General features: G+C 35.7%; 1 protein-coding gene across 1 annotated transcript in view; it reads left to right on the top strand.

Annotated features, from left to right (window-relative positions):
- Positions 1-1632: 1632 nt before the first annotated feature.
- The window catches only part of ddr2a (discoidin domain receptor tyrosine kinase 2a), a 49572-nt gene continuing 23817 nt past the window's right edge, over positions 1633-27387 (top strand). The window contains 2 exon segments of the mRNA XM_079841677.1: positions 1633-1746; positions 22755-22862. Of these exon segments, the coding sequence (XP_079697803.1) occupies positions 22757-22862 (106 nt within the window). The 5' untranslated portion in view covers positions 1633-1746; positions 22755-22756.

Consider the following 27387-nt stretch of genomic DNA (forward strand, 5'->3'; position numbering starts at 1 on the left):
GGTGTAATCAAGACAACAGCCGAAGAAGAAGCAGCTTGATGTGTAGAATCTGTACATTCATGTCGGAATATCAGCAGCAGTGAGAGAGCGGCTTTTCTTGCAGCTTGAGTTGTTGTATCTAATACAAATTAAGCATCTCTAGTTGATTAGTAAAGTTAAATAAGGCGATCTGGCGCTGGAATGCATTTGTGAAACCATGCGGAGCTCGTGGCCGCTGTTTTCAGCAGCGGTGGCTCAGCAAGCGATTGTTGTTGCGGAGACTTCATTCACAAAATATACCCTAATGTGTCCCTGTTCTTGATATACAATTACTGATTAACATCTTTGGTTTTAATGAGAAAATAAATAAACTATATTCAGCGGATCTATGTATTTATTTACTACCATAAAGAATCGCTGGACTGCAAAATAGTGTGTTATAGCAGACGTAAGGAACTATCATCCAATTTCTGGACACACACACACTCCTATCGCAGATTTTTTATTTATTTATTGACCTGAGGGAAGGGTTCTGGCAGACCAATCACAGCGCTTGCGGTCCGCGTAGAATTGACGCGTTGTTACATTTTTGGAGAGGTGCGCGTCAGGCTACGGCGTAGGGTACGGCGTATCCAACGCGTCTATGCGTAGGGTACGCCGTACCCTCTGCGTGCACTCGACGCAGAAGTATAAATTGGCCTTGAGGAAGAACATGAACCCAGGAAGATGGTATTGCTGGCTTTGGATAATGGCAAGTAACTCTGAGGTAATTTTAGGCTTTTAATTGTGGTTAAATGTTTTATTTTTAGCGGTAATCAAACGAGGCCACGTCAGTATACAGAATTGTTTCTCTTTAGATCAGTGAAGTTTTGAATTCTTATTGCACAAATTTTCTTTTATAACAGTAGTTCTGTATCAGTTTTCCATCTATAAATTATTATTGAATAACCTGTCCCAAGCCAAAGCTAATGGTGAAAAAGAAAGAAAAAAAATTCCATTGAAAAAAAAAAAAAGTTGGGACTGCTTTTCTCATTATCTTGCAGATTGATTTTCCTCTATAGAGGTGGAGGAGAAATTTAAAGGGGAACTCTAACTAAATTCACAAAGCCACTACGTAATAATATTTTTTTTAAAATCTCTATATAACCTACCCATATTTCTCCATTAATTAATGAATAGTTTTTATAACTAGGGTACAGGAAAATAAATGCAAACAAACGTACATGGAGAAAAAAAAATTCACTGCTTTTCAATAAATTTTAAATGCATGCATTTAAATGAGATGTCAGTGGAAAGTGATCATGAACATAAAATATTAAAAACTTTTTGAAAGGCGTTATAAACTTACTACTTAATGTTTTTGTCACTTCACTTCAGAATTTTGCGCAATATTAAGAATATTCAAGGAAATCTTCTCTGATTGGTCAAGGGAATCTGACTTAATTGAAACCTTCTGTATGGCAAGAAGAATTCTGGGACTTTGGCATTTTCCCAAGAATCCTCAGAATGTTAGTTTTTTTACTTCTCTCTCTCTCTCTCTCTCTCTCTCTCTCTCTCTCTCTCTCTCTCTCTCTCTCTCTCTCTCTCTCTCTCTCTCTCATCCCCTCATCCAGCAGTGTCTTACATCAGCTTACTGTGCCTGCATGTGAGAACTGAAGAGAACTTCGGAGAGAAAGAAAAATCCTTGTTTTTATCCTCCTATTACTCATACATTACTTGGAATTAAAAAATCCCGGGACCAATGGTTTGAAAAAAGCAACCTCAGCAGTAAGTTTGCATTTGCTATGTCTGTATTTTTCTTTGTTTTATTGTATTATTTAATGTAAAGAAGTTCGGTAATTAGCTCTGTTTGATTTATGAGAATGTGTATGATTGATTGTGATGGTTTTAAGATGATTTTATGTGTATCAGTGCTGCGTAGTCTTTGTGTTAAAGCTTGCATCGGACAGCCACTGTTTGCATGGCAGACTAAAATAGCGGATAGCAGAGCAACTTGATCCATTGACACTTTTGCAAACCAGCTGTTCTGAATTTACTTCTTATTCTTTTTAAACAAGGTAGCCATCATACATGTTTATGTTCATGTAGCTTGTTCATTTTTTTTTGTAGTTTCGCCTGTTGTCCCTCGACTTTCTTTCTCATATTTCCTTCCCTTTTTTACATCTCTGTAAAGTTATAAATGTTTGTAGTTGTGTCAAATTAAGAATATAATATTTTTTATTATAAAATCTCTTTAAATTAACGTGAGGTGTAAATAAAGTAGTGGTACTAAAGTACTAAAGTACTAAAATGACAGTAAACACTTCAACATATAAATTTTTGATTATTTGATAAGCACACCTTTCAAGTAAAATGGTCCACAAAAAATGAAAGTTTTTAAATGATAAAACGTGCTGTTTAATAGTATAACCATAATAAATTATGAATTACACTTGTGAAATTGAGGGGATTTGACGTCATCCTCTAAAATTACCTTGAGATAACTTGGTGAGAAAAGGTCCTTTGTTTTGACATTTTTAAGTGTGATTTAAGTGTCCAAACACTTTTGGGCCACTTTTTATCCTTCCACTGTGCAAATCAACCTGGTTTGCGTAGGTCGTCATTCATGAAATCACTACCGGCATTACACAGTGATGACCTTCCCAAGACCTCAACATATGATTCAATTGAACTGTGAATAGTCAATTTATAAACATTCTTATTTTTCTGTAAGTGTTATATACGAAGATGCTAGAGCTATATTTGCAGTCAAAGCTGTTGTGTGCTATATTTTTTTATGTTTTGTTCCGATAACAAAAAGGCTATAATGAGGCTGGTAGGTGTGTCAAAATATACAGTAGGCCTACAGTCTTATTAATAAAGTTGAACATTTGAAATAATATTGCTTTAATACATTTACATTTCCACCCATAATTAAAGGGTGGGAAAAGATTTCCAAGCCATTGTGATTGTTTATATGCAATTTAGCTCGGTGCTTGCAGATCAGTGTAAGGAGTAATAGAATCCCTGCATGACAAGGGTCTACAAACTCTTTCAGACCCCTTAGTGGATAATGAGACCCCTGGGACATATTTTATAATAGTGAATGTAGCCAGACCTATAGTAATTTTGTTGTGATGCTTGCATTGCAAAGTTATTATAAATAATAATTCTTAAGTCATATACTATATTACATTTTACTATTTTACTTTGGAACAATGAAACCATTAGCTGAAGTTCAGCTTAACTTTACATTTGGCTGCAGTAATGCATTATTCTGTTTGTGCTTTTTACATTTGTTTTATATCTCAGTCTATGTGCACTGCAAAAATTATCGGATGAAAGTGTATCCTATCCAAATTAAGTGAGTTTATGTTTAAAACAAGACAAATATGTCAATGGCGTAAGAAACATAATCTTGTTTTCCCTTTGAATTAAGTTTATTTTTCTGACCCCACTGTTTCTTTTTTAATCATTTAGATTTTTTCCCCAAATAAGACTTAAGAAATTAAGTCATTTTCATTCTTAAGTAAATGTATCTTGTTTTAAGAATGTTTAGATATTTGTACTGGATAACAGTTAAAAAAAATATTTTGGTTTCCAGATGCATTTTGTCATCTTAGCTGACTGGGACATATTTAGTTTAATTGGTTTTAACCTTTCCAATTCATGGGAAGTCAGTAAATTGCGTTAGTCCCACTGCACTAGACATCCCAGCTCGTGTATTGCTGTAAAATCTTAAATGATCTCACTTTTCTCACAGTATTGCATTGAATCAAGATCTCAAAGGGTAACAGGAAACAATAGTTTGTTAGTGTCCACCTTACACACACTCTTAAAAAAATTAAGGTTCTGAAAGAAGTGGAGGTGCCATAGAAGAACCAGTTTTGGTTCCCCAAAGAACCTTTCAGTGAACATATTTAAAAAAAAATAAATAATTATTATAAAGAACCTTTTTGTGGAATAGAACCCAACACCATTAAACTGAATAGACAATTGGGGAAAAAAATATCAATGCATTTCTGCATATTTGCATTTTAATGAAAACTATAGCAGTAAACTAGTGATGCCTGTAATTATTTGCTGCAGCTGATTTAAATGTTGTATTATCACAGCAGACTGTTTCCACGGTATAATTTTTGAATAACATATAGTCATTAATGTTATATATGTGTGTGCATATGTATGTGTGTGTGTATATATTCATATAGTGTTGGGGAGTAACTTACATGTAACGGAGTTATGTCATTTATTTACAAAATAAATATAACTGTTATCCGTTACAGTTACTGAGAAAATGTGTAATTAAATTAGTTACTTATGAAAATGTTAATGATTATAAAGGGGGTGACATCTGAATATTTTCTGTATAAAGCTAGGATATGTTGAATAATATTCATTTGTTGCATTGCCTGTTTTTGAAAACTGTTTCCTACTGCCATTTATAGGCCATTTAGTAAAGCGATGCTATTCTGATGCTTTTGATTGGCTCTCTTGCTTGAATTTGCAGCGCACCACGTCTGCCAATTACATCAATTAACATTGCAGATGAAAGCTTTAGGCTACAACCGGTCTAAGAGTTGCCACCACGGCACGTATTTATACATTTTTTTAATAAAAAAAAAACAAAAAAGCTACACTGAAGGGAGTCTGTTTGGATTTCCAGTGAGTCTGAATCTAGAATCTAATCTTGCTTCTGTTTGTGAGAAATCAATATTAGGTCTTATATGGTATAATGGTTTCCCTTCACATGCACACAGTGGTAAAAAGGATACTTGCAGATTTTTACTTTTTCTTTTGTATATCAGTAAGAAGAAAAACATGTTACTACAGTATAATGATCTAGAATTGTGTGTTTTTAAGGTTAAATGTTTGAAAATGATTAATAGTTGAAAACATTCAGTAGACATTTTGAAAAGTAATCAAATGTAATCAGTTACATTACTTTAATAAAGTAATTGAAATAGTTACACTACTTATTACATTTTAAATAGGCTAACTCGTAATCTGTAACCGATTACATTTCCAAAGTAGACAGACAGACAGACAGACAGATATATCTGACTATGGATGGATGGATGGATGGATGGATGGATGGATGGATGGATGGATGGATGGATGGATAAATAGATAGATAGATAGATAGATAGATAGATAGATAGATAGATAGATAGATAGATAGATAGATAGATAGATAGATAGATAGATAGATAGATAGATAGATAGATAGATAGATAGATAGTCTGTATTGACCACTGCAGAAAGTTGGCGACTTCTGCGCACTGTGCACCTCAGCATGCGCTGACCCTGCTCTGTGATTTTTTGGCCTTCCACTCGTGGCTGAGTTGCTGTTGTTCCCAATTGCTTCCACTTTGTTATAATACCACTAACGGTTGGAATATTTAGTAGTGAGGAAATTTCATGAATGGACTTATTGCACAGGTGGCAACTTATCACGGTTCCACGTTTGAATTCACTGAGCTCCTGAGATCGACCCATTCTCTCACAAATGTTTGTATAAGCAGTATGCATGCCTAGGGGATTGATTTTATACACCGGTGGCCATGGAAGTGATAGGAACACTAGAGGGGTTTCCCAATACTTTTGGCAATATAGTGTGTGTGTGTGTGTGTGTATTTGTATGTATATATATATATATGTATATATATATATATATATATATATATATATATATATATTTGTCTACAGTATAAAAATATATTTAAAACTTGATTAGCAGTTATGTTCTGGATGAGAGTGATCATGGCAAGTTAATGTGTTCCCTCGTTAGTGTGTATGTGCAAATCAGCTCTTTTGGAAACATACATTTACGTTTCAGTAAGAAAGCACCCACTGCTTGCTGAGTCTTATATGATTCATGCAACACTTCATAAACTGTTGCTTTTCAAAAAGGAAATAGAAAATGATTTTTTCCACTGGCGTTGTAGGTGTAATTTAAGTCTGAAAGCTCAGGAGAGAGTGTATGTTACATTCCAGTGCGTTTTGTGCAGGTGCACAGATGAAGTTCACCAGAAAACAGCTTCATTCAAATATTGGACCATATAGCTTTACATGGTAAATAGCACTTTAAAAATCTGATCGTGATTTTTAACTCTAACTTAAGAATTCTAACAGCTGACTGCTTATTTCATTTTCAATCATTTTAAATTGCATATGATTGTGCGAAGCCCAAAAGCAATGTCTCACAAAAAAATATTTTTTTCAAAACAAATGTTCTTAATATAAGAATTTTTTTACCATCTAATATTAGCAGATTTTGTTTTATACTGTTTGTGGCCTTTGATCCTTTTAATTATCTAATAGCATCACTATGCAATTTTGACCTTTGACCTCAAAACTAAGTTTTCAGTCACCTGTGCTTTAGGTTAAATACAAACATTTACTCATCACAAAACCTCATGATTCTGAAACATGTGTCGTTGCACTTGCATCTGTTTTTGCCATCACTTGGCTCTAATTTAGCTGGAACTGCCATTTGATTTGGATTTATGCATTTCCATGAAGGTAAAAATTCTGCAGTGCTATGACCATTGCTTTAGGGAGGAATGAAAGAGGATTCAAATGAAAAACACATGGTCTCTCTCTTCATACCTAAATTTACAGGCGTGTGAATATCAGCCTGCGAATGAGATCCATTCACTCTAACGGTACGCTGAATGCCAAATAAAATGTTGTTGTGCTAATTTGAGAGCTGAAATACACTGAGACACTATATGACAAAGAGGTAAACTATTATAAAAATGTTTGGAATGAATGTCGTAAAGTGGTATGAATGCTTACACCTCCTCAGGATATGTAAATACATCATTATGAAGTTTCCACTACCATCATTTTATTATTAAGTATATTAAGTATAAATTAAGTATATTATTAAAATCTTGACAGTTATTTACAGTGAGCAGTGAAGGGAGGCTCTAAAGCGTAGCCGAAAGTGCATATAGTCGTCTTGATAGGTGCTGTTAGAACAGCCCTTCACTGTCATTTTCTGGTTATTTGGTTGGTTAAGTGCCGATCCCAGATCTTGGAAAGCTCTCGCTTACAGGGCCACAAATTGAAACCAGATTTCGACACTGATGTGTGATGATATATTTAATTGAGGCCTTTAGATAATATATGACATATCTGTCCTCCAATCTATATGAGGCTGTCATTAACTTATCTGCTATATTTTATAATGAAAGACTGGTTAAAGTTAGAGCTAGGAATTTTTTATGTCCAGAACAAAGCTTATATTGAGACTATTAAACCTACTTAAACTATTAATATAATATAATAATTATAATATATAATCATTATTTTAAATTATTAATGTCTTAAAGACAATGTAATGCAAGCATCATATAAACTATGTAATTACATTAATATGATCCTACTGTATATTCGTTCTTTTCAGTCTCTGTTAGCAATGCACCGATATTAATATTTTGGCTGATACCGATAATAACCGATAATTCTTTATATTGGAAAGCCGATAACCAGTATATTGGCCGAAAAATCTAAATCCAAATTTTTATATAATATTTGAGAGTCTCTCCATTAAATCCATGCCCCAAGCACACAATTATAGTGTTCTCATTATAATTCTTATTACAGACTTGCGCTGCACATGTTGATTCCAATCATATTTCAAGCAATTCAAAACCAGCATGGCAAACAGTCAGAAGTATGAAGTGTGTCAGCTGAAGGAAATAATTCCTTATTTATCAGCTTTAAGATATCGGACACATTTTCTTATCGGGCCGATAACGATAATATTAAAAAGGAACATGCAATATATTGCCAAAAGTTTTGGGACATCTGCCTTTATATGCACACAAACTTTAATGACATCCCATTCGTAGGGTTTAATATGGAGTTAGCCCACCCTTTGCAGCTGTAACACATTCAACTCTTCTGGGAAGGCTTTCCACAAGTTTTAGGAGTGTGTTTATGGGAATTTCTGACCATTCTTCTAGAAGCACATTTGTGAGGTCAGGCACTGATGTTGGACGAGAAGGCCTGGCTCACAGTCTCTGCTCTTATTCATCCCAAAGGTGTTCTATTGAGTTGAGGTCAGGACTCTGTGCAGGCCAGTCAAGTTCCTTCACATCAAACTCGCTCATCCATGTCTTTATGGACCTTGCTTTGTGCACTGGTGCAGTCAAATTGGAACAGGAAAGGGCCATCCCCAAACTGTTCCCACAAAGTTGGGAGCATGAAATTGTCCAAAATGTCTTTGTATGCTGAAGCATTAAGTGTTCCTTTCACTGGAACTATGGGGCCAAGCCCAGCCCCTGAAAAACAACCCCACCCCACACCATAATCCCCCTTCACCAAACCTTACACTTGGCACAATGAAGTCAGGCAAGTACTGTTCTCCTGGTAACCGCCAAACCCAGACTGGTTGTCTGATTGTCAGATAGAGAAGCGTGATTCGTCACTCCAGAGAACACGTCTCCTCTGCTCTAGAGTCCAGTGGCGGCGTGCTTTACACCACTGCATCCGATGCTTTGCATTAGACTTGATGTAAGGCTTGGATGCAGCTGCTCGGCCATGGAAACCCATTCCATGAAGCTCTCTATGCACACAGTTCTTGAGCTAATCTGAAGGCCACACGAAGTTTGGAGGTCTGTAGCTATTGACTAGCCGACTTCTGCACACTGTGACCATTCGTGGTTGAGTTGCTGTTGTTCCCAATTGCTTCCACTTTGTTATAATACCACTAACAGTTGACCGTGGAATATTTAGTCGTGAGGAAATTTCACGAATGGATTTATTGCACAGGTGGAAACCTATCACGGTACCAAGCTTGAATTCACTGAGCTCCTGAGATGGACCCATTCTTTCACAGATGTTTGTAGAAGCAGTCTGCATGCCTTGGTGATTGATTTTATACACCTGTGGCCATGGAAGGGATTGGAACACCTGAATTCAATGATATGGAGATGTGTCCCAATACCTTTGGCAATATAGTGTTTATCGGCTGATAGCCTACCGATATGGAGGTCGATATATCTCGCATCCCTTGTTTCTGTCCACCAAAAGGTCCTTGACCTGAAAAGGAGTCCTGCTTTAAACATTATTACTATTCATGACTCAAGTATCCTCGATGTGGCACAGGAGAAAAGTGCATCAAGTTAAAAGCTTTGCATATAAAGTGCGATTTACTCTTAATTGCTGTGGTTTTCAGAGCACATTAAGAAAATACTTACCTGTAAAATGTAGCTGTAAAAATGGACTAGCTTTTGCTTATTTGTTGCAATACCTTGATGTGAGCCCTACTATGCATTTAAATTCAAAGAGCACACTGTGTCCTCATTGCAAAATCACTGACACTATTTTTGACTTCCATTTCCTTTTTCCTGATATGGGCCTCATGCTGTTTATGAGGTAACCAGTCTCTGTGCGAGACTACGTTTTACTTTAGAAGCGAGCTTCACCTTTTGCATGTGAATCATGTTGACTAAAGTGCCTAGAAGACAGTGTGTGATGTGTAATTGACTCGTTTTGCCAGGTTGCACTGAAGAGCCAGTATTGTGGTTTGGAATCAGCTAAATCCTACTATATTTACACTAAGAGGTCTCACAAGGGGCACGGCCTTTTTTGTACACTATTGGCGCTCTGTACTGTGAGGTGTTATGTTTAACAAATTCCTTCGAATCACTGATGGTTTCTCTTTAAATACTGTTATCAGATAAAAAGATGTTTAGTGTGATTTTCTGGAATTAAAGTTGTAAGTTTTCTAGCGTGTTACTGAGAGTCAGTTTATGTTAGAATGTCTGGGATTGTTGCTCTTTGGGGAAAATGTATTTCTCACCACAAAACTTCTGTTAAATAGACAAAACAAAACACATATTTATTTTTTTATCTTCTTAGTTTAAGCTTTTCTTAATACTAATTATATTATAGCGCTGCTTCCTATATATATATTCACAAAATGTTTAAAATGCTTTACTTTTTAACTATAATGATAAGAAAAATATTTCAGAGCAGTTGAGCACAGTAATCTTCAGAATTAAGGCCTGTTCACACCAAGGATGATAACTATAATGATAACGATAAAGATAGGTCTAAAAACTCCAAAAATAAAAGAATAGCAGAGTCTACACCACAACTATGATGAAAATGGCACAGAGAAACAACATCGTTGGAATCACTTTTTTCAGCTGATGAACGATAAAAACACTGACAGCCAATCACAATCCATCCTGCTTTAAAGAGTGCTAGTATTTAAAGCGGATGACAACAAAACTGCAACGCTTTTAATAAACAGAACAATATAATCCGCTGGTGTGGATGCTAATATAGTTAGCGATATTCAGAAACGATTCCTCCGAGGAGTCTCGGTCTCCTGAAAAAAAACTGGATGAGAAAATAATCGATATTACAAAGATAAAACAATGCAAATATTACAAAAAATACATTAAAACGTTTAAAAGTTACTCTTTATAAAGTCACACTGTCCAACAGCGACACCCACAGGTGAAGTTACAGCGGGACTTTTAACACTTTTAACAGACCTCTCAAAGCTTGGGGGGGGGGGGGGTAATTGAGAATGAATGGGGGAAAGTCACGTGAGAGGGAGCATTGCCTCAATTGCGCTATGATCGGTTATGATTGGATACATGATTAGTTTGTGCAATAATCCCACCCCTTGTTTTTGTGTGCTTTCTCGAATCGGCCTGAATGAAGACAATGATGGCGTTATTGGGAAGACTAATTAAAAAGTAAGTAAACAACTTACTTAAGCCACATTGATATCACTGCTTTATGTCACCTCAAAATCAAACTTGAAATGGCGTGAAAACATGACAACTAGGAGGGTTTTTAGTGAGCAATCAGTTAAATAAAAGGTACATCTTTGTGTCTGTGACCAGTGTGTACAAGCTTGATGACTGCTGAAAATAAGTTCACTATTAAAAATAAAAGCTGAACATTAGTTCTCAAATGTTGTTTAAATTGTTACTGCCTTTAGTTATTATTTTGGAATAAATGTAAAAATGTGTAAAAAAAACTAAAACTTTATGAAATTTATACTTGGTTTTAATAAACATTACATATTTAGTGTAAAAATACAAAATAGAATTGTATTTGGTCTCTCTTTTTTGTGTAATGTTTATTTAACCAGGAAAATTTAGTGTAACGGGATAGTAAATTTACATTTAAAAAATAAAAAATTTGAGGACTTTGCCTCCTCATTTTAAAACAACACCACTTCTTGGTGAGTTCTTGGTGTAAACGTGCCTTAAGAATGATTTTTTTCCAGCTGATGAACAAAGCATAAAAACAGCCAAGTGACAGCCGATAAGAATCGATTAAAGAGCATTTGCATGTATGGTGGCAGACGACAAACCTTTAGCGCATGCTTAGAATAAACAGACTGTTATCGTTCGTTGTAGACGCTATCGTTATGGTTATCTTTATAGCTATTGTTTTGGTGTGAACGGGCCTTTAATCATATTTGAAAGAAATATTTATAATGGCAATACTTGCTGCATTTTGCAAACTTGAGCCCACCAAATTTGTTCATTAAAACTTTTCATTCTTTTTCTCTTATAAGTAATTAATAACATTTTAATGTGATTTTTTTTTTTCAAGCATTTGATATTTAATGCTGCAAATTCTTTTTCCTGTTCCATCATTACTAGTGAAAATTCAGATGACATGTAGGATGCCTTTTATTCATTTATACTTATTCATATGGCAGACATATGAATTTACCCAGAGTGACTTTCGATATATATTGCAACCTGGCATATGGGCAACACTTTACAATAAGATTTCGTTAGTTAACATCACTTAACTACTTTTGTTAACATAAACTAAGAATGAACAATACTTCTACAGCATTTATTAATCTTAGTTATTGTTAATTTCAACATTTACTAATACATTATTAAAATGTTGTAGCCTCTTTGTTTACTAGTAGTTAATGCACTTTGAACTAATATGAACAAACAATGAACAACTGTATTTTTTATTAACAAACGTTAACAAAAATCAATAAATATTGTGACAAATGTATTGCTCATTGTTAGTTCATGCTAAATGAGTACATGCTAAATGGTATTACCAACCGTAATATGTCTATTTGATCTATTCTAATCCTAAAGTAATAAATATAAGCTTAGAGAATGAATTAATTTTAAGCATCTTAGTCTGAAGCAAACATAACTTAAAGGTCCCTTTAACACTGAAAGTGGATCTCCATTTGCAATGAGTGTTAGTAGAACCATCAGTTTATCTAGGTTGGCAAAAAAAAAAATTTCCTTCAAAATTCCATGTTGCAATGTGGAATATTCCTCGCATTAAGACACTAAAACAAATATAATAGGAAAAAAATCATGATGGATCTTCTTTACGTTGGTGTGGCAGATGTGCTTTCACAGAGAGACGGGACTCATGTGTGGGAGACACAGACCCAATGTTGTGTTTTGATTCCATTCCCCTTTTCTAATGCTTATGTTTCTAAGGCATAGTGTCTGAAACTCAGGGCTAGACAGTTATTGGTCCAAACCCCTTTAGTGAGATTGTCACTAGTGTACAGTATACTAAAGGTTTGGCATCGGCTTTTTAATGTTTTTTAAAAGAAGTCTCTTATGCTCACCAGGACTGCATTTATTTGATTATATACAATAATATAGTGAAATCACCATTTAGTTTATATTGCAATTTAACTCTTTTCTATTTTAATATATTTTAAAATATAATTTATTCCTGTGATGGCAAAGCTGTATTTTCAGCAGTCATTACTCAAGTCTTCAGTGTCACACGATCCTTCTAATCATTATGCTGATTTGGTGCTCAATAAACATTTCTTATTATAATCAATGTTGAGAACAGTCGTGCTGCTTAATGTTTTTGTGGAAAGCTTTATATAGTTTTTCAGGGTTCGCCAATAAAAAGACAGTCCAAAAGAACAGCATTTGTTTGAAATATATTTTTTTGTAACAATGTCAAAGTCTTTACTTTCCATTTTGATCAATTTATTTCATCCTTGCTGAATAAAAGTACTGTTCCCCAAACCTTTGAACAGTATGTGTGATGTGGTTTAAGTGGCTATACTTTTAATGCGGACTATACAAGTAATAATGTCTTCTTTGAAGCATGAAGTATGAAGCATGGCAGGTGATTTAGAAAGCAGCATGCAGCATGAGCTTTCTTTTATAATTCCTTAGAGTCGCTGGTAAAATGATTTTAAACATTCCAATGTACTTGGATGCCACAAATGAGAAACTTTAACAGTTGCTTAATATAATGTGCCAGAGTCTGTCTGAAAGGTAAAAACCATCCATATTCTGAAGTGGTCGCCTACTTTGTCTTCTCAATTTATGTGATTAGGTCATGACAGCTTCATAATGCAGTATACCACTAGTTGACTGGTTTTAGAGACAAATCTCTTATTACTTTCCCCGTTGTGCCCCGTCTGCCCGTGTCCCCTTCTATTACTCTCATCTGCCTCCTTGCAGAATCACTCGTTGTGAACCCCATGAAACATTTGAGGAATGGCCTCATAGGGCTGGTACCAATTTCAAACACCACAGGCCCTTTAATCATATATTATGCTGTAAATGTGTGGAGCACATATGAATGCTTCAGAGGCAACGGTCCAGTAATTCCATATGTTTACTACAGTCTCACTGTGACCTAGATCATCTGCTCTGTTCACACTCTGCCTGAAATACGTTTAAGCATGAAGTTCATAAACCGAGGGACCTCACCTAAGCTACTTCGTGTTTTAGTACAGGAATACCTTTTGAAGTACCTCTGAGAGTAATAAACGGTGATAGATTTTCTGCCACAGGTAACACTGCATTTGGGATACAAATGACACCTTGTCATCCATTATCAAATATTTACCTGCTTTACGAGATTGAACGATATACACTACTATTTAATAATAAATACAATATATTGTACATAATATAAATCATATTTGCAGTTGCATTAACTTACGATCTTAAAAGATATCTGTAAAATTGACTGTTAACGAAGTGTTAAAAGTGTTTTGAACTTGGGAATGTGACTTTGGGAAATGCTGGCAGGATAACACACCAAAGAATCCTCTCCCCACTGCGCCGTAACCCCGGTATGCACTGCAGCGAGTAATTGAGGGTCCTTGTAACCCAGGTCATGACTGCGCTTTCCCCTGTGTGGTATCCCCTCTGCTTGGGAGTTCACAGAGGGGTTTGCAAAGTCACATGTGTTAACCAAATAGGGTTGTCCCTGGGGAGATAAAGCTCATTTATAAGAGACACCATAAAAAGGAAGAACTGAGTTAGTTGTTTCTCATTATTGAGCTCTCAAAGCCCCGCAAAACCACTCCGGGGTTCTTCATTGATTGTTATGCAGTTCTTTTGTTGTTTTGTTTTGTTTTTAAGCCACTAGATATTTTGTTCTATTAAAGCAGAAGCCCCAAGAAGTCTGGGTTTATAGTGAACACAGTGGAAACAATGTGGTTTAAGTTGTAAAAAAATAAATAAATAAGTAAAATTTTTCTTTTGCTAGTTTTTGCAATGCAGATTTTTAAAGTAAATTTAACATATGGAATTAAGTAAACTCTACCTGACCAAGTTAAGTAAAATTAACAGAGAAAATAACTTGGCCAGTAAAAGGTTGAGTAATTTCTACTTATTTGAAGTTTCCTTTGCAATACTTTTTACTCAAACAATTAAACCACGCTTTTAAAGTGTATGCTTTACTTAGAAACATCTAAGTATTGTGTAAATACCATATCTACATAACAAGGCACCACATCTACATAACAACAGAGAGACCTCAATACTTGGTCGACAATACACAATGACGGTAACATTCGATGGATCGTTTTTGAGTATGAATGTGTCATTTTGAGTAGAAAATTAACTCCAAATGTCACAAAACGGCAAGTTACTAAACCTAACAACAAAGGCAATGATAAGACATTGTAAATACAGATGGAAAACAGCAAAAAAAATCAACCTTATTAGTTATTCAAGCACCGGTATCAGAAAAGTTGAGTAGTTTTCTTTCATAATGTTGATATTTGCGCTTTATTAGTACTAATATATAATTAACTTTTTTGAATTCTTGCGTGAACTAACTTTTCATGTAGAAATGACATTAGTTTTTTTCTGTATACTTCACCACAGAATCATTAATGCAGAGCCTACATACACCTGGCAAGATTTCATAAAATAAAACACACAGCAAAATTGCAATAATTTAGTTATTACCAAATAATAATTCTTCCACCAAGCAATATGGTTCTTAAGCAACATTTATCAGAATGCTTGCAAAGCAACACAAATACGTGGCAACACACAGCATTGGCACAGTAAAGATCCGTTCACACCAAGAACGATAGCTATTAAGATAACTATTGTGTCGCCTACCACTTAAAATGCTTGAGCAGAATGGATTCTGATTGGCTGGCTGTCAATGTTTTTATTGTTCATCAGCTAAAAAAATCGTTACATTGTTTCTTTGTGCCGTTATTGTTGTAGTTGTGGTGTGGACATTTTTAGATCTATATATTTATCATTATAGTTATCGTCCTTGGTGTGAACAGGCCTTAAACGGATTCACCCACAAATTTAAATAATCCCATGATTTACTCACCCTCAAGCCATATGACATTCTTCTTTTAGACGAATACAATCTTTTGTATTAAAAAATGTCCTGACTAATCCAACCTTTATAATGGCAGTGAGTGGGAGCCCAAAATTTGAATCCCAAAAAAGTGCACCCATCCATTATAAAAGTAATCCACACGGCTCTTGGGGGTTAATAAAGGCCTTCTGAAGCGAAGCGATGCGTTTGTGTAAGAAAAATATCTATATTTAACACGTATATAAACTAGCTTCTGCCAGACTGCCTTCTGTATTCCATATTCAACTTATGAAAAAAGCGTAACTGGCGTGACGTAGGAAGTAGGACGTAGCGTAAGCATTTTGAACAGCGAGAGGCATTACACTTTCTTTGTAAGTTGTAAACGGAAGGCAGTCGGGCGGAAGCCAGTTATTTTACTTTATAAAGTTTTAAATATGGATATTTTTCTTAAAAAAGCGCATTGCTTCGTTTTGGAAGGCCTTTATTAACCCCCTCGGAGCCGTGTGGATTACTTTTATAACGGATGGATGCACTTTTTGGATTTCAAATTTTGGGCTCCCATTCACAGCCATTATAAAGCTTGGATTAACCAGGACATGTTTTAATATAACTCTGATTGTATTCGTCTGAAAGAAGAATGTCATATACATCTAGGATGGCTTGAGGGTGAGTAAATAATGGGGTAATTTTCATTTTTGGGTTAACTATCCCTTTAATACTGATGAATTGAGATCTCAGGTGTGTGTTTATAGAGTATTTTACAATGTCTTCGAATGCGGCTCAGCCAATTATAATTAAGGACCGAAACCATCAGTTTTATGAAATGCAATTAAATACATGCATTCTAGTGTGGCAGATGTGTCCAAATACTTTGGAGCCACTCTGTAATTTCCATAAAGGGTCATGATGCTAAAGTCACATTAAACTTTATCGTACCCTTACAGAGCTCCTCTTCTTAGCTTAGTGAATATTTAATGGGTATTTTGTATGTTGAGTCTATGAGGCCTTTGACGATCTTTTAAAACTAGTTTTGAAATGCTCAACCTTAAATGAGGCAGAAGAGGCAGAAATGCCTGATCGCACATGATCGTATATAGGGCACTCCTGCTCCAATCCTGTGAGGAGAGTTTTGTTTGGCTGATGATGAAGACTTTTCTTGGCTTCTTAAGGCATCCAGCAGAGATTCAAAGTCACTTTTGTTCCAGCCTTAAAATTTAAGCTGAACTTATAACTTTGATAAATGTGCATGTTGCTTTTTCAATTACAAAATGTATGTTTAGTTCATAATAGTTTCTAGTGACACAAGATGTAGTTATTGAAAAAAAAGATGGCTTTCTAGTTTTTGCTTTTACAATTTAGCACTTTACGGTTTTACAAGATTGGTTGTAATTGGTTATATTATAATGAACAAATTCTGTCTTTTCCATTCAATTACAATGAATGGATGCTAAGAGGTATATAGTTGAATGGACCAAATTTAATAGTGCTTTTACATCTTATTTGAAACATAAAAACTTCTGACTGAAAAGGAAGATTACAACAACACCAACGCAATCAACATCCCCAATCTATGTGTGCGCAAACTGCACTAAAAACTGTGCAAATCGGACTGTTCAGCCACAGTTGCCGCTGCTCTAAATAAAGAAGCATCCATTGTCGTCTTCGACAGACGGGGGAATAAATGTAAATGCTAATGAGTGTAAATGAGGGAAAGTTGATGATAATTGTCCTTGTGTCTCTTCATGTTACATAACCCATCATGAATCATGTGTTGAGACTTTCAAAGAACCAGGACAGTCATGCACAGTCAAAGCCAGTGAGTAATCCTGCGCTTGTTTACAATCCAGCATTATAATTAACGCAAGCTTCGTTTTAGTCTGCAGCATCTGTCTTTATAAAACTAAACATTGTTGACTGAATGATGGAAACAGTCATGGAATATTGAGTTTTGTAGAATAAATCTTGACATATTCCCTTAATCATTTGTCATAAGCAGTTATGATGTTGATCCCTGGTGTTTGAGAACATGCATGTTGTGTAATAATCAGCAAGTTCTGTTTCATAGTATGATCAGTTAAGGGGGAAGTGACATTTTGACTAAACTGGTCATTCATATTGGCACTAACATGCTCTCTGAGGTAACGTCTGACCCACAGTCAGACAGTCCCCTGGTCAGTTTTTTGTTTTCTTGTGATGTCTTGGCCAGAAACATACTCTGCAAGTGGATGCATGCAGACATGAATGCTCAGCCAATGCATTGCAAATGCGCTATCCTGTTTAACACACCACGCAAGAGCTCTCGATTTGCTCAAATAAGCTGAAAGCTTTTCTTACAGAAACTAGCTATTTATGCGATATGCTAATTTGACAAAAGTATTGGTACATTTAAGCTATATCATGTTATATTTGTAAATATAAAATACTGTAAGGGTCATGTTGGGTTTCATTGTGTTTTAGGAGCCTTTTACACAACAGTTTTTAACTAAAAACGGAAAACCTTTTATGTGTTTTGGCCATTCATTTATAGGGCCTGAAAGTGCAAGGTTTTGGAAACAATACCGTTATTGTCTCTGTGTAAACTACAAAGGGTTGAAACGCGAATTTGTGAAAACAGTGACATAATGCGCATGATGTGTTCAGTCTATAGCCGCATAGTTTTTCTTTACAAAGTGACATCGCCAACTACTGGCCTGCAGCATAATACAGCGGTTTTAGTTGTTTTTGTGGATTTGTGTGAACAGGGACCGTTTTGCCAGCGTTGTGGCCTGTACGCGAAAAACGCAAAGATAAAACGTTTCCGTTTCTAGTACTACATCGTTGTCGTGAAAACATACCCTAAAAGTTTGGTTTTCCCTGTTCCCGTTTTCCTGTGTTCTAGTTCCTTGTTTCCATGAAAATTTACAATGCACTTCAATGGCAATCAACAGGTTGAAGGTCCAAATCAATGCAGTTTCAAAGGGCTTCGAATGGCTTCAGAGGGCTCTGCACGATCCCAGCCAAGGAATAGGGTCTTATCTAGCAAAACCATCTGTCTTTTTCTAAAGAAATTAACATTTCTATACCTTTTAACCTCAAAGACTTCGGTGTTGTTCTTCTTCACGACGTATGACATAATCACATCGGAAAGGTCACACACTAAACGTACGTGGAAGTACCGACCCAGTGTTAAAACGAATGTGCAAAGACTAAATCAAACGCCCTTTACCAAAATAAAGGTAAAACAACGATGTCGGACAATTTTAAAGTTGGAGGAGAACATGAGATGGAGTTTTTTGGCACTGGGTCCGTACTTCCACCTACGTCATGGCCGTGACCTTTCCAACATGATGCCATCATACGCTTTGATAAAGAACAACACAGAAGTCGCATTTAAGGTTTAAAAGTATATATTCGCTAGATTAGACCCTATCCTCGGCTAAGATCGTGCAGAGCCCTCTGAAGCCCTTTTAAACTGCATTGATTTGGACCTTCAACCTGTTGGTTGCCATTGAAGTAGCCTGGCTCTGCCCTTTTACGTACTTCCGCTCAATTTTCATTTTCCTTCAGTATTCCGTCTGGGATTGGGGTATATTCTCTGGTTTTCTCTGGTCAAATTTTAACCGGTCCAATCAGCGGACAGAGGGAGTGGCTGAGAATGATGACGTTGATGTTACGCGCTAGTTTGAGATTACATATGTCACGACCAAACGTTAGTGATTGGTTATGGCCGATCCAGAGTAGCTCTGGGCAGATCCAATAGTTTAAAACTTAAACAGAGTACCCGCCTTCAAGGAAGTTAACGCTTGTCAATAGAGAGTGGCCAGACTCTCTGTACAAATGAAATGTTCGAGAGTCTGATAGGACCAGGCTACCATTGAAGAACATTAAATGGAGAAAAATCCTGGAATGTTTTCCTCAAATTTTTTTATTTTTGACTGAAGAAAGAAAGACATGAACATCTTGGATGAGATGGGGGTGGGGGTGGGTAAATTATCAGGAAATTTTCATTTTGAAGTGAACTAATCCTTTAAGCCCTGAGTTTTCTTTAGTTCCTTGTCCAGTGTTAACGTTATGTTTCATGTAGAGTTTATGTTTCTGTTGTTCATTACGTACATATTTAATTGTCTCCCTGTATTGTGCATCTCTGTGGATTATCTACACAGCAACCTGTAACAAATACATACATGTGAACTATTAGAAGTTCCCTTGTGAAAAAGAAGTAGCCTACACTTTAGCATACTTGTAAAAAGATGACTTATTAAGGAAATAATCTTTTAAAAGAATATACTTAAAATTCTGTCATTAATTATTCATTTAATCATTAATTATTATTACACCCTCATGTCGTTCCAAACCCATATGACTTTTGTTCATCTTTGGACCACAAATGAAGATCTTTTTAATGAAATCTGATAGCTTTCTGTCCCTCCATTGACAGCCTATGCAACTACCACTTTGATGTTTCATAAAGTTCATAAAGAGATTGTAAAACTAACCCATAAGCATTGAGCGGTTTAGTCCAAATTTTCTGAAGAGACTCGATCGCTTTATAAGATGAACATTGAATTTATGCTTTTATTCACATATAAACATTGATCAGTGATCATAAAGTAAAGCTCAACCTGCTTGACTCACGAGAACAAACCTCTTGCAGAATCTCAAACGTGCTGTGTAACACACAAGAATGAAACTCATTGGTTCTCGCACGTCAAAGCGAACATGCTTGTGCTTCCATTTACAACAAAACTGATGTGTAAGTTGATGAATGTTTATGTGAATAAAATCCTAAATTCTATCTGTTCATCATATAAAGCGATCGTGTCTTATCAGAAAATGTTGGACTAAACCATTCAATTCATATTGATTTGTTTTACGATCTCTTATGAACTTTTTGAAGCGTCAAAGTTTCAGTTGCGTTACTGTCTTTGGAGGGACGGAACGCTCTCTCTTCATTTATGTTCCGAAGGTGAACGAAAGTCTTTAGATGGAATGACATGAAGATGAGTAAATAATGACAGATTTTTTATTTTTGGGTGAACTATCCCTTTAAGTACAAACTGAATGTAATGTTTTCGGACACTGAATTGCATGTAATTGTTATTACATGAAAATGTGCTGTTGAATTAGATTTAAATTAAATGCAATTACCTGAACTTTGGAATGCTTTTTGGCCCACTTAAATAGAACTTATATGTAATTGTATAATTACATTATAATAATACTTTTAAGATTTGTACATCTACATACAAGTACATCACAAGTGCACATTCATTTATTTTTTCAAAAAGTTAGTCAACTGTGATTTGACCTTATACTGTACATGTTTATTATTAATATCTGAGCATACCTCTCATGTGTACACAAGTATATCATGCAGTTTTGCCTCTCTTTGAAGTTTTTACAAGACAAAATAAGAATAGGATTTTTGCAATCTTCTGTTTTTGCTCTAGTAGCATGCTTTAAACAGAAGCATCTGCATACTGAATTCGTGTAAATATGAATGTTTAGATGTGCTGGCTAGTTTTATTGTGTGTCTGTGTTTGCTCAAGATTATATGTACAAAGCAGACCTTCATAAAAGTTTTGATGGTCAGTACTTGAAGTAAACCCAGAGAGCAAGTATTTTCTCTTTGAACTCGGAGAGTTTGTAATTTTTTTCAACTCTAGCCACAATGCCTTGTGAAGTTTTCCCAACAGTTGTTGCTGTTCTCACATCAGTATAATGAGTATATGGAAATTCCATCATGCTCTGCAGGCAATTATTGCATCTTTATTGACCAAATTAAAAACCATTGCCTCAAAATAACAACAACCTGTTTTCCCATTAAACTTGTGTAATGGCTCAGTGCCTTTTTGTAATTGGGAGAATAAAAACTGAATGAAAGTATGAAAACCAGCCATTTGGGCAGCATAATCCATGTGTTGAAAAGCACTCTATTGCCATTTCAAACTTGAACCACTTCCTTTCTTCAGTGTAACGCAAAGGAAGATATTTTGAAGAATGTTTTGGCTTTGGCTTCTTAATGTATGGAAAAAAAACAAATTTTTCTAAATATCTTCTTTTGTGTTACACCGAAGAAAGAAAGTCGTATAAGCAGGCTTGTGCACAATTCAGAATTGAATTGAGAATGACTCCTGAATTCCAATTCAATTCTTGAATTTGAATTGATGTCAAAAACAGGATCTAGAATTACAATTCAAATTTGAATTAAAGGAAGCAGAATTGAAATTCAATAAAAATCAAAATAAATTCATATACATGTGCATCTTGCCATAGCAGCTTCCTATGCACCTGTTGAGAGAATCTTTAGGGTTGCAGGAAAGATCTTCAGACCAGAACCAGAATTATTAAAATAAACTTCAGAGAACATTAAGTTCTGCTTGGTTTCGCCAAAACTAGATAACAAGAAAAGGGCCTAGTTCAGAGAAACTGTAAAAGAGGAAACTTCTGCCCGGCAACAGGCAGATACAGAGTGTATTTATATTTAGGAATATGTCATGATTAATGCTATGTTTATGTGTTTTTGATACGTGACTTTTGTGAACCCTCCGTGTGCAAGCTACAAAAGAAAATAAAGAGGATGTTGAAGGTGGCAGCTTGTGCGCGCAAGGGAGGGTGGGGGGGTATAAAGCTTTTCAGACACAGAGGGAAGTTTGCCTTCACTCTCTGACAGCTCAGGGTGATGAACGCCTTTCTTGCAAGAAATAGAACTATTAGAACAATTGTTAAACCTTTCAATACTTCTCTGAATCCTTATTACTTTGATGATAAAATAATTTCCACGACAGTTATAACAGTAAGCAATTACATTTCCAAAGTAACCTTCCTAACACTGAATGCATTTGAGATTCAACACGTTCTTTCTGTTGTGTGACTGTGTGGAATTTCTTTGAATTGTCATGAATTTAATTCCACTTCCTGTCATTCAAATTCAACTTCCTGTGGGGCGGAGTCAATTCAATTCAAATTCCAAGTCATGAATTTAATGGAGGCCAATTCTGAAATTCTGAATTTTGCACAAGCCTGCATACAAGTTTGGAATGTCAAAAACAAATACTGTCATGAGGGTGAAGCCCCGGCTGAAATTTGCTCAAGGGCTGTTAAGGAACAGTTGATTCCTCTTTTAGTTGAGTTTTATTTAAGAGAAATCATGTTAGAGCAGTTCCTGGATGTCTGTGGTGAAATGAAGTCATGAGTTTTTTCTAACTGTGTGTCTCATTCTCCAGGAATGATAGTCCCATCTCCGCCTGAGATGAAGCAACTTTGGAAGATGCTCTTTCCGCTCCTTATTCTCCTTTACCTATCAGGAGCTGTCAAGTCTCAAGTAAATCCAGGTAGTTATGTTTTTTCATTGTATAAAATGAGATTGCTGTAAAATGTATGATTTAAGCCGTGTTTCCACCACAGGAACTTTCCCTATAGGAACTACACTGTAAAAAATTTCCCTGTAAAATAACAGTAAAGAGCTGGCAGCAGAGACGCCAGCAGTATACCGTATTTTTTACGGTAATCATATGTAAAATGACTTTACGGTAGTAGTCTGTAAACCAGGAAAACAGTATATTTCTGTATTTCTATAATTAACAGTAAAGAGCTGGCAGCAAAGACGCCAGCAATATACCGTCATTTTTACGGTAATCATACGTAAAATGACTTTACAGTAGTTGTCTGTAAACCAGAAATACAATATATTTCTTTAGTCGCATTGTTAAATGATTTCACACTGTTCACAATGTAGTCGCACTGTTAAATGATTTAAATGCAGTATATTTCTGTGATTATTTGGAAATTACAATAATATTGTTTAGGTTGTTACTTTAACTTCTCACAGTTTACTGTAGACAGGCACAGTAGATGTGCCTGTCTACAGTAATATGTGAGAAGGTCAATTTCCAAATAATTTCCAAATAATCAGAAATATGCTGCATTTTTTTTTTTACTGTATTAGAAATACAATAGATTTAACAGTTTCATATCATGCAATATTGATAGCAATTAACTTTATTATTCTCGGGGCTAATTGCTTAAGATATGCATTATTGTGAATATTATGCAAAATAAGCAATACAAACTTCAAAATCAAACACCTTTATTCCAAAGAGCAATGTCAATATCAACATGAATACAAAAACAAAAAAATAGAAGAAAATAAACATCAAAGAAGAGATTTCTAGTAGCAAACAGAAACAGCCTAGTGTCTGCTTTAGACTATGGCAATAAACTTAAAGGGATAGTTCACCCAAAAATGAAAATTAGCCCATGATTTACTCACCCTCAAGTCATCCTAGGTGTATATGACATTCTTCTTTCAGATTCTTCTTTTCATTTCAAAATGCTTACGCTATGTCTGACGAACGTAACTGGTGTCAGATGTAGCGTAAGCATTTTGAATTGCGAGAGGCACAACACTTTTCCCATTAGTTGAAAAAACAGAAGGCGATTGGCCAGAAGCTAGATCATTTACATTTATTTATAAAGTTTTAAATATGGATATTTTTCTTACACAAACGCATCGATTCACTTCAGAAGCCCTTTATTAACCCCCTGGAGCCGTGTGGAGCAGTTATATGATGAACAGATGCACTTTAATGGACTTAAAAAACAGGAAAAAAACAGAACAGTCACTGCCATTATAAAGCTTGGAAGAGCAGGACATGTTTAATATAACTCTGATTGTATTCGTCTGAAAGAAGAATGTCATATACACCTAGGATGACTTGAGGGTGAGTAAATCATGGGGTCATTTTCATTTTTGGGTGAACTAACCCTTTAAATTCTTAAATTGCTCGTCAGAGACTGATCTTAACCCTAACCAAACGGGAAGGGTTGACTAGATAGTTTACTTTTTTTTATTTAAGACATAAGTTTGAAGACTTTTAAGTCACTATTAAGACTATTTAAGGAACATTAAGACCTTTTTGATTATATGAGTAAGAACATTCAGCATACAATCATCGTTGGCACATTTTTGGGGGAAAAAAGCCCACAGGCTCATGTTTTTCCTCTTAAAATAGTCCTGTGAGTTAGATTAAAAGTCAATTTAAAAGATTTTCATATGTAATCTGCAATGTATTCTCTGCTGTCTGTAAAAATATACGTTCATTTTGAACATATGCAGAATTGGCAACATTTGGAAAACAAACTTAACTACATTTTGAAAATGTGCATTAAGGCCATTTTGAAACTATTAAAGTACAGTAGAACATTTTGACAGTATGCATCAATAAAAAACATTTAAGGTTCATTTCATTTCAGGTCACCTCTTCAAATTGTCCTGTGAGGTAGGCTTGTATTTTTACCTCTTAAAATAGTCCTTTGAGGTAGGTTTGTGTTTTTACATTATGGATCCAGGAGAGATGACCATCACTTTAGTAGCAGCTGTTCCTCTCTGCAGCATTACTCCAGTGTTGCCACTGTCAAACAACAAAAAACAATCATAATAATAAATGAACTATAACATCAGGAATGTACAGTATACACTCCAGGCTAATGGTTATAAAGTTAATAAGTTCTTTTGTGGCTTAATTTGGCAATGCTAGACTGTCAAAACAAAGAGAGCGAGATTAAAGAGCTCACCGATCTATATGAAGTTCCATTCAAAGTCATGGAGATTCTTCATTAGTATGGCGACGTGTATATTGACTGAAGAAGACTTCTTCAGGACGATCACACCTTTCTTCTTGAAGACAACCTTGCCACTTTTGGCCTTTGTCCCTCTCTCTGGATTTACACCAATAAAGCCCCTGAAATCAAAATAGTCTAAGATCAGAGTGGGGTCAACAACATACTGTTTTGTGTACATTAAATTAAATGTATTTTTTGTCTTTCTTCATTGCACAAATAGAGTGGACTTGAATGACATATAGAAGTGACATCAAATGGAATTATTATAAAGCCTATAGTCCAACTAAATACCGTGTGTGTGTGTGTGTGTGTGTGTGTGTGTGTGTGTGTGTGTGTGTGTGTGTGTGTGTGTGTGCATGCGTGTGTGCGTGTCTAGGTGTGTGTGTGTGTGTGTGTGTGTGTGTGTGTGTGTGTGTGTGTGTGTGTGTGTGTGTGTGTGTGTGTGTGTGTGTGTGTGTGTCTGTGTGCATGCGTGTGTGCGTGTCTAGGTGTGTGTGTGTGTGTGTGTGTGTGTGTGTGTGTGTGTTGTAGCTTGAAATGTACAGTACTAATACCATTTTACACCAAAAAATACAAACATTTTAATTTAATTTAATTGTATATATCCATATAATTATGACAAGTAATGAAGGGGTTTTACCTCTGAATGAATTCCAAAGCACAGGCTGCCTGCGCATCTTGATACTGAAGGTTGAATATGTAGTGGCAGACACCTGTAGGGAACAAATACATTATGCTTACCATAATAAGATTTTTAAGAAGAAAAATTATAAAAGGTCAATAATTAGTAAACACTAGGGGAGAATAACCTAGTGGCGAATGAGGTAGGCTTATGAAGTACCTACAGTCAAACTGCTAAATAGATTTGGCATTCACAATTTAAAGGGTAACAATTTTATTTTTACAGATCTTGGGGAGTTCTACTGCAAATGTTACCAAAATTAAACAAAAAAACTACCCAAAAGTAATAATGTTTTGGCTATTCAAATCTAAGCCTCACTGTTAAATGACATCAAATCCCTAGCAAGACAAGCTCCTGAGCATCAGTTTGATATCAAACATTCTTGGCAATAGGAATAAGATTTTAATTACCGTTTAATTTGTAGATGCAAGACCCGATGAATGTTGATAAAGAACACTCAATGATGTGCAGCACGTCATCTAAATGGTGCGTCCTCTTCTGGAAAATCTCCTATCCAAATGATGGTTCCTGAAGTCCCTCCAGGAGTTAATGGCAATGTCAAAATTATTTCTGTATTTTTTTAAGAAAATTGACCAAAAGCAGTAGCCTCAATTTAAAAGACTAACGTTGTATCAAACATCTGACCGTGCTCCAAATTCCCCAGTCAACACTCAGTTTCCAAAAAATACTGTAATGTCCTGTAATTTAAAACAGCAGCATACTGTTTAGGGCCTCAGTCCTGTTGCTCCAAGTTAAGCAGCCCACAATGCATTGCTAACTACAGTACTAAACTGTTTAACATGAAAACAGTATTTTAATGTTGCAAATTGGCTGTAAATTTACAGCAATTGCTTACAGTGTAGGGATTATGGGGGTGGTACTCGGTGTGTTTCGACCATAAGGACAAGGGTCTAAATGAAGTTCCAGGTAAACATTTCCCCCTCAGAAAGTCCCTGTTCGCGAGGTAATACTTTTTCGATGTTCAGGAACTTTCGGGGGTGGAACTTGGGCACTGAACATGCATTTTGATTGGTTGACTCCACGCAGCATTTTATTTCAAACACCATTTTGGACTCCTGACATAAGTCTGTTGTGGTCCGTGCAGTAAGAGATGTTTGCTATTCAAAATAAATAATGGAGTTTAAAAAATATGACCGATGGACCGACTATTAAGCTTATATGCGGAGGACAAAATCCAAGGGGAACTGGAAAGTCGCGCACAATCACTGGACTAATATTCGCCTAATCTTCACGGTACTTTAGACTGTGATGGAAATACAGACAGTAACCAGTATGGGGGGATAAAAGTTCTTGGGACAAATTGTTTCGGGTAATTTCGGTGGAAACATGGCTTTAGTCATTTAGCTGATAATTTTATCCAAAGCGAGTTTAATGACTCAACAGCACAATGATGATAACGTCTCGGGTTATGACTATAACCCTTGTTCCATGAGAAAGGGAACGAGAACTGCGTCCAATCCCCAAAGTGTCTTGGACGCAGTTCGAGTTCCCTCGAAAGGGAACGTCTCGGGTTATGACTATAACCCTTGTTC

This window comes from Gobio gobio (genome assembly GCF_949357685.1).
Source record: "Gobio gobio genome assembly, chromosome: 17".
Taxonomy (NCBI): Eukaryota; Metazoa; Chordata; class Actinopteri; order Cypriniformes; family Gobionidae; genus Gobio; species Gobio gobio.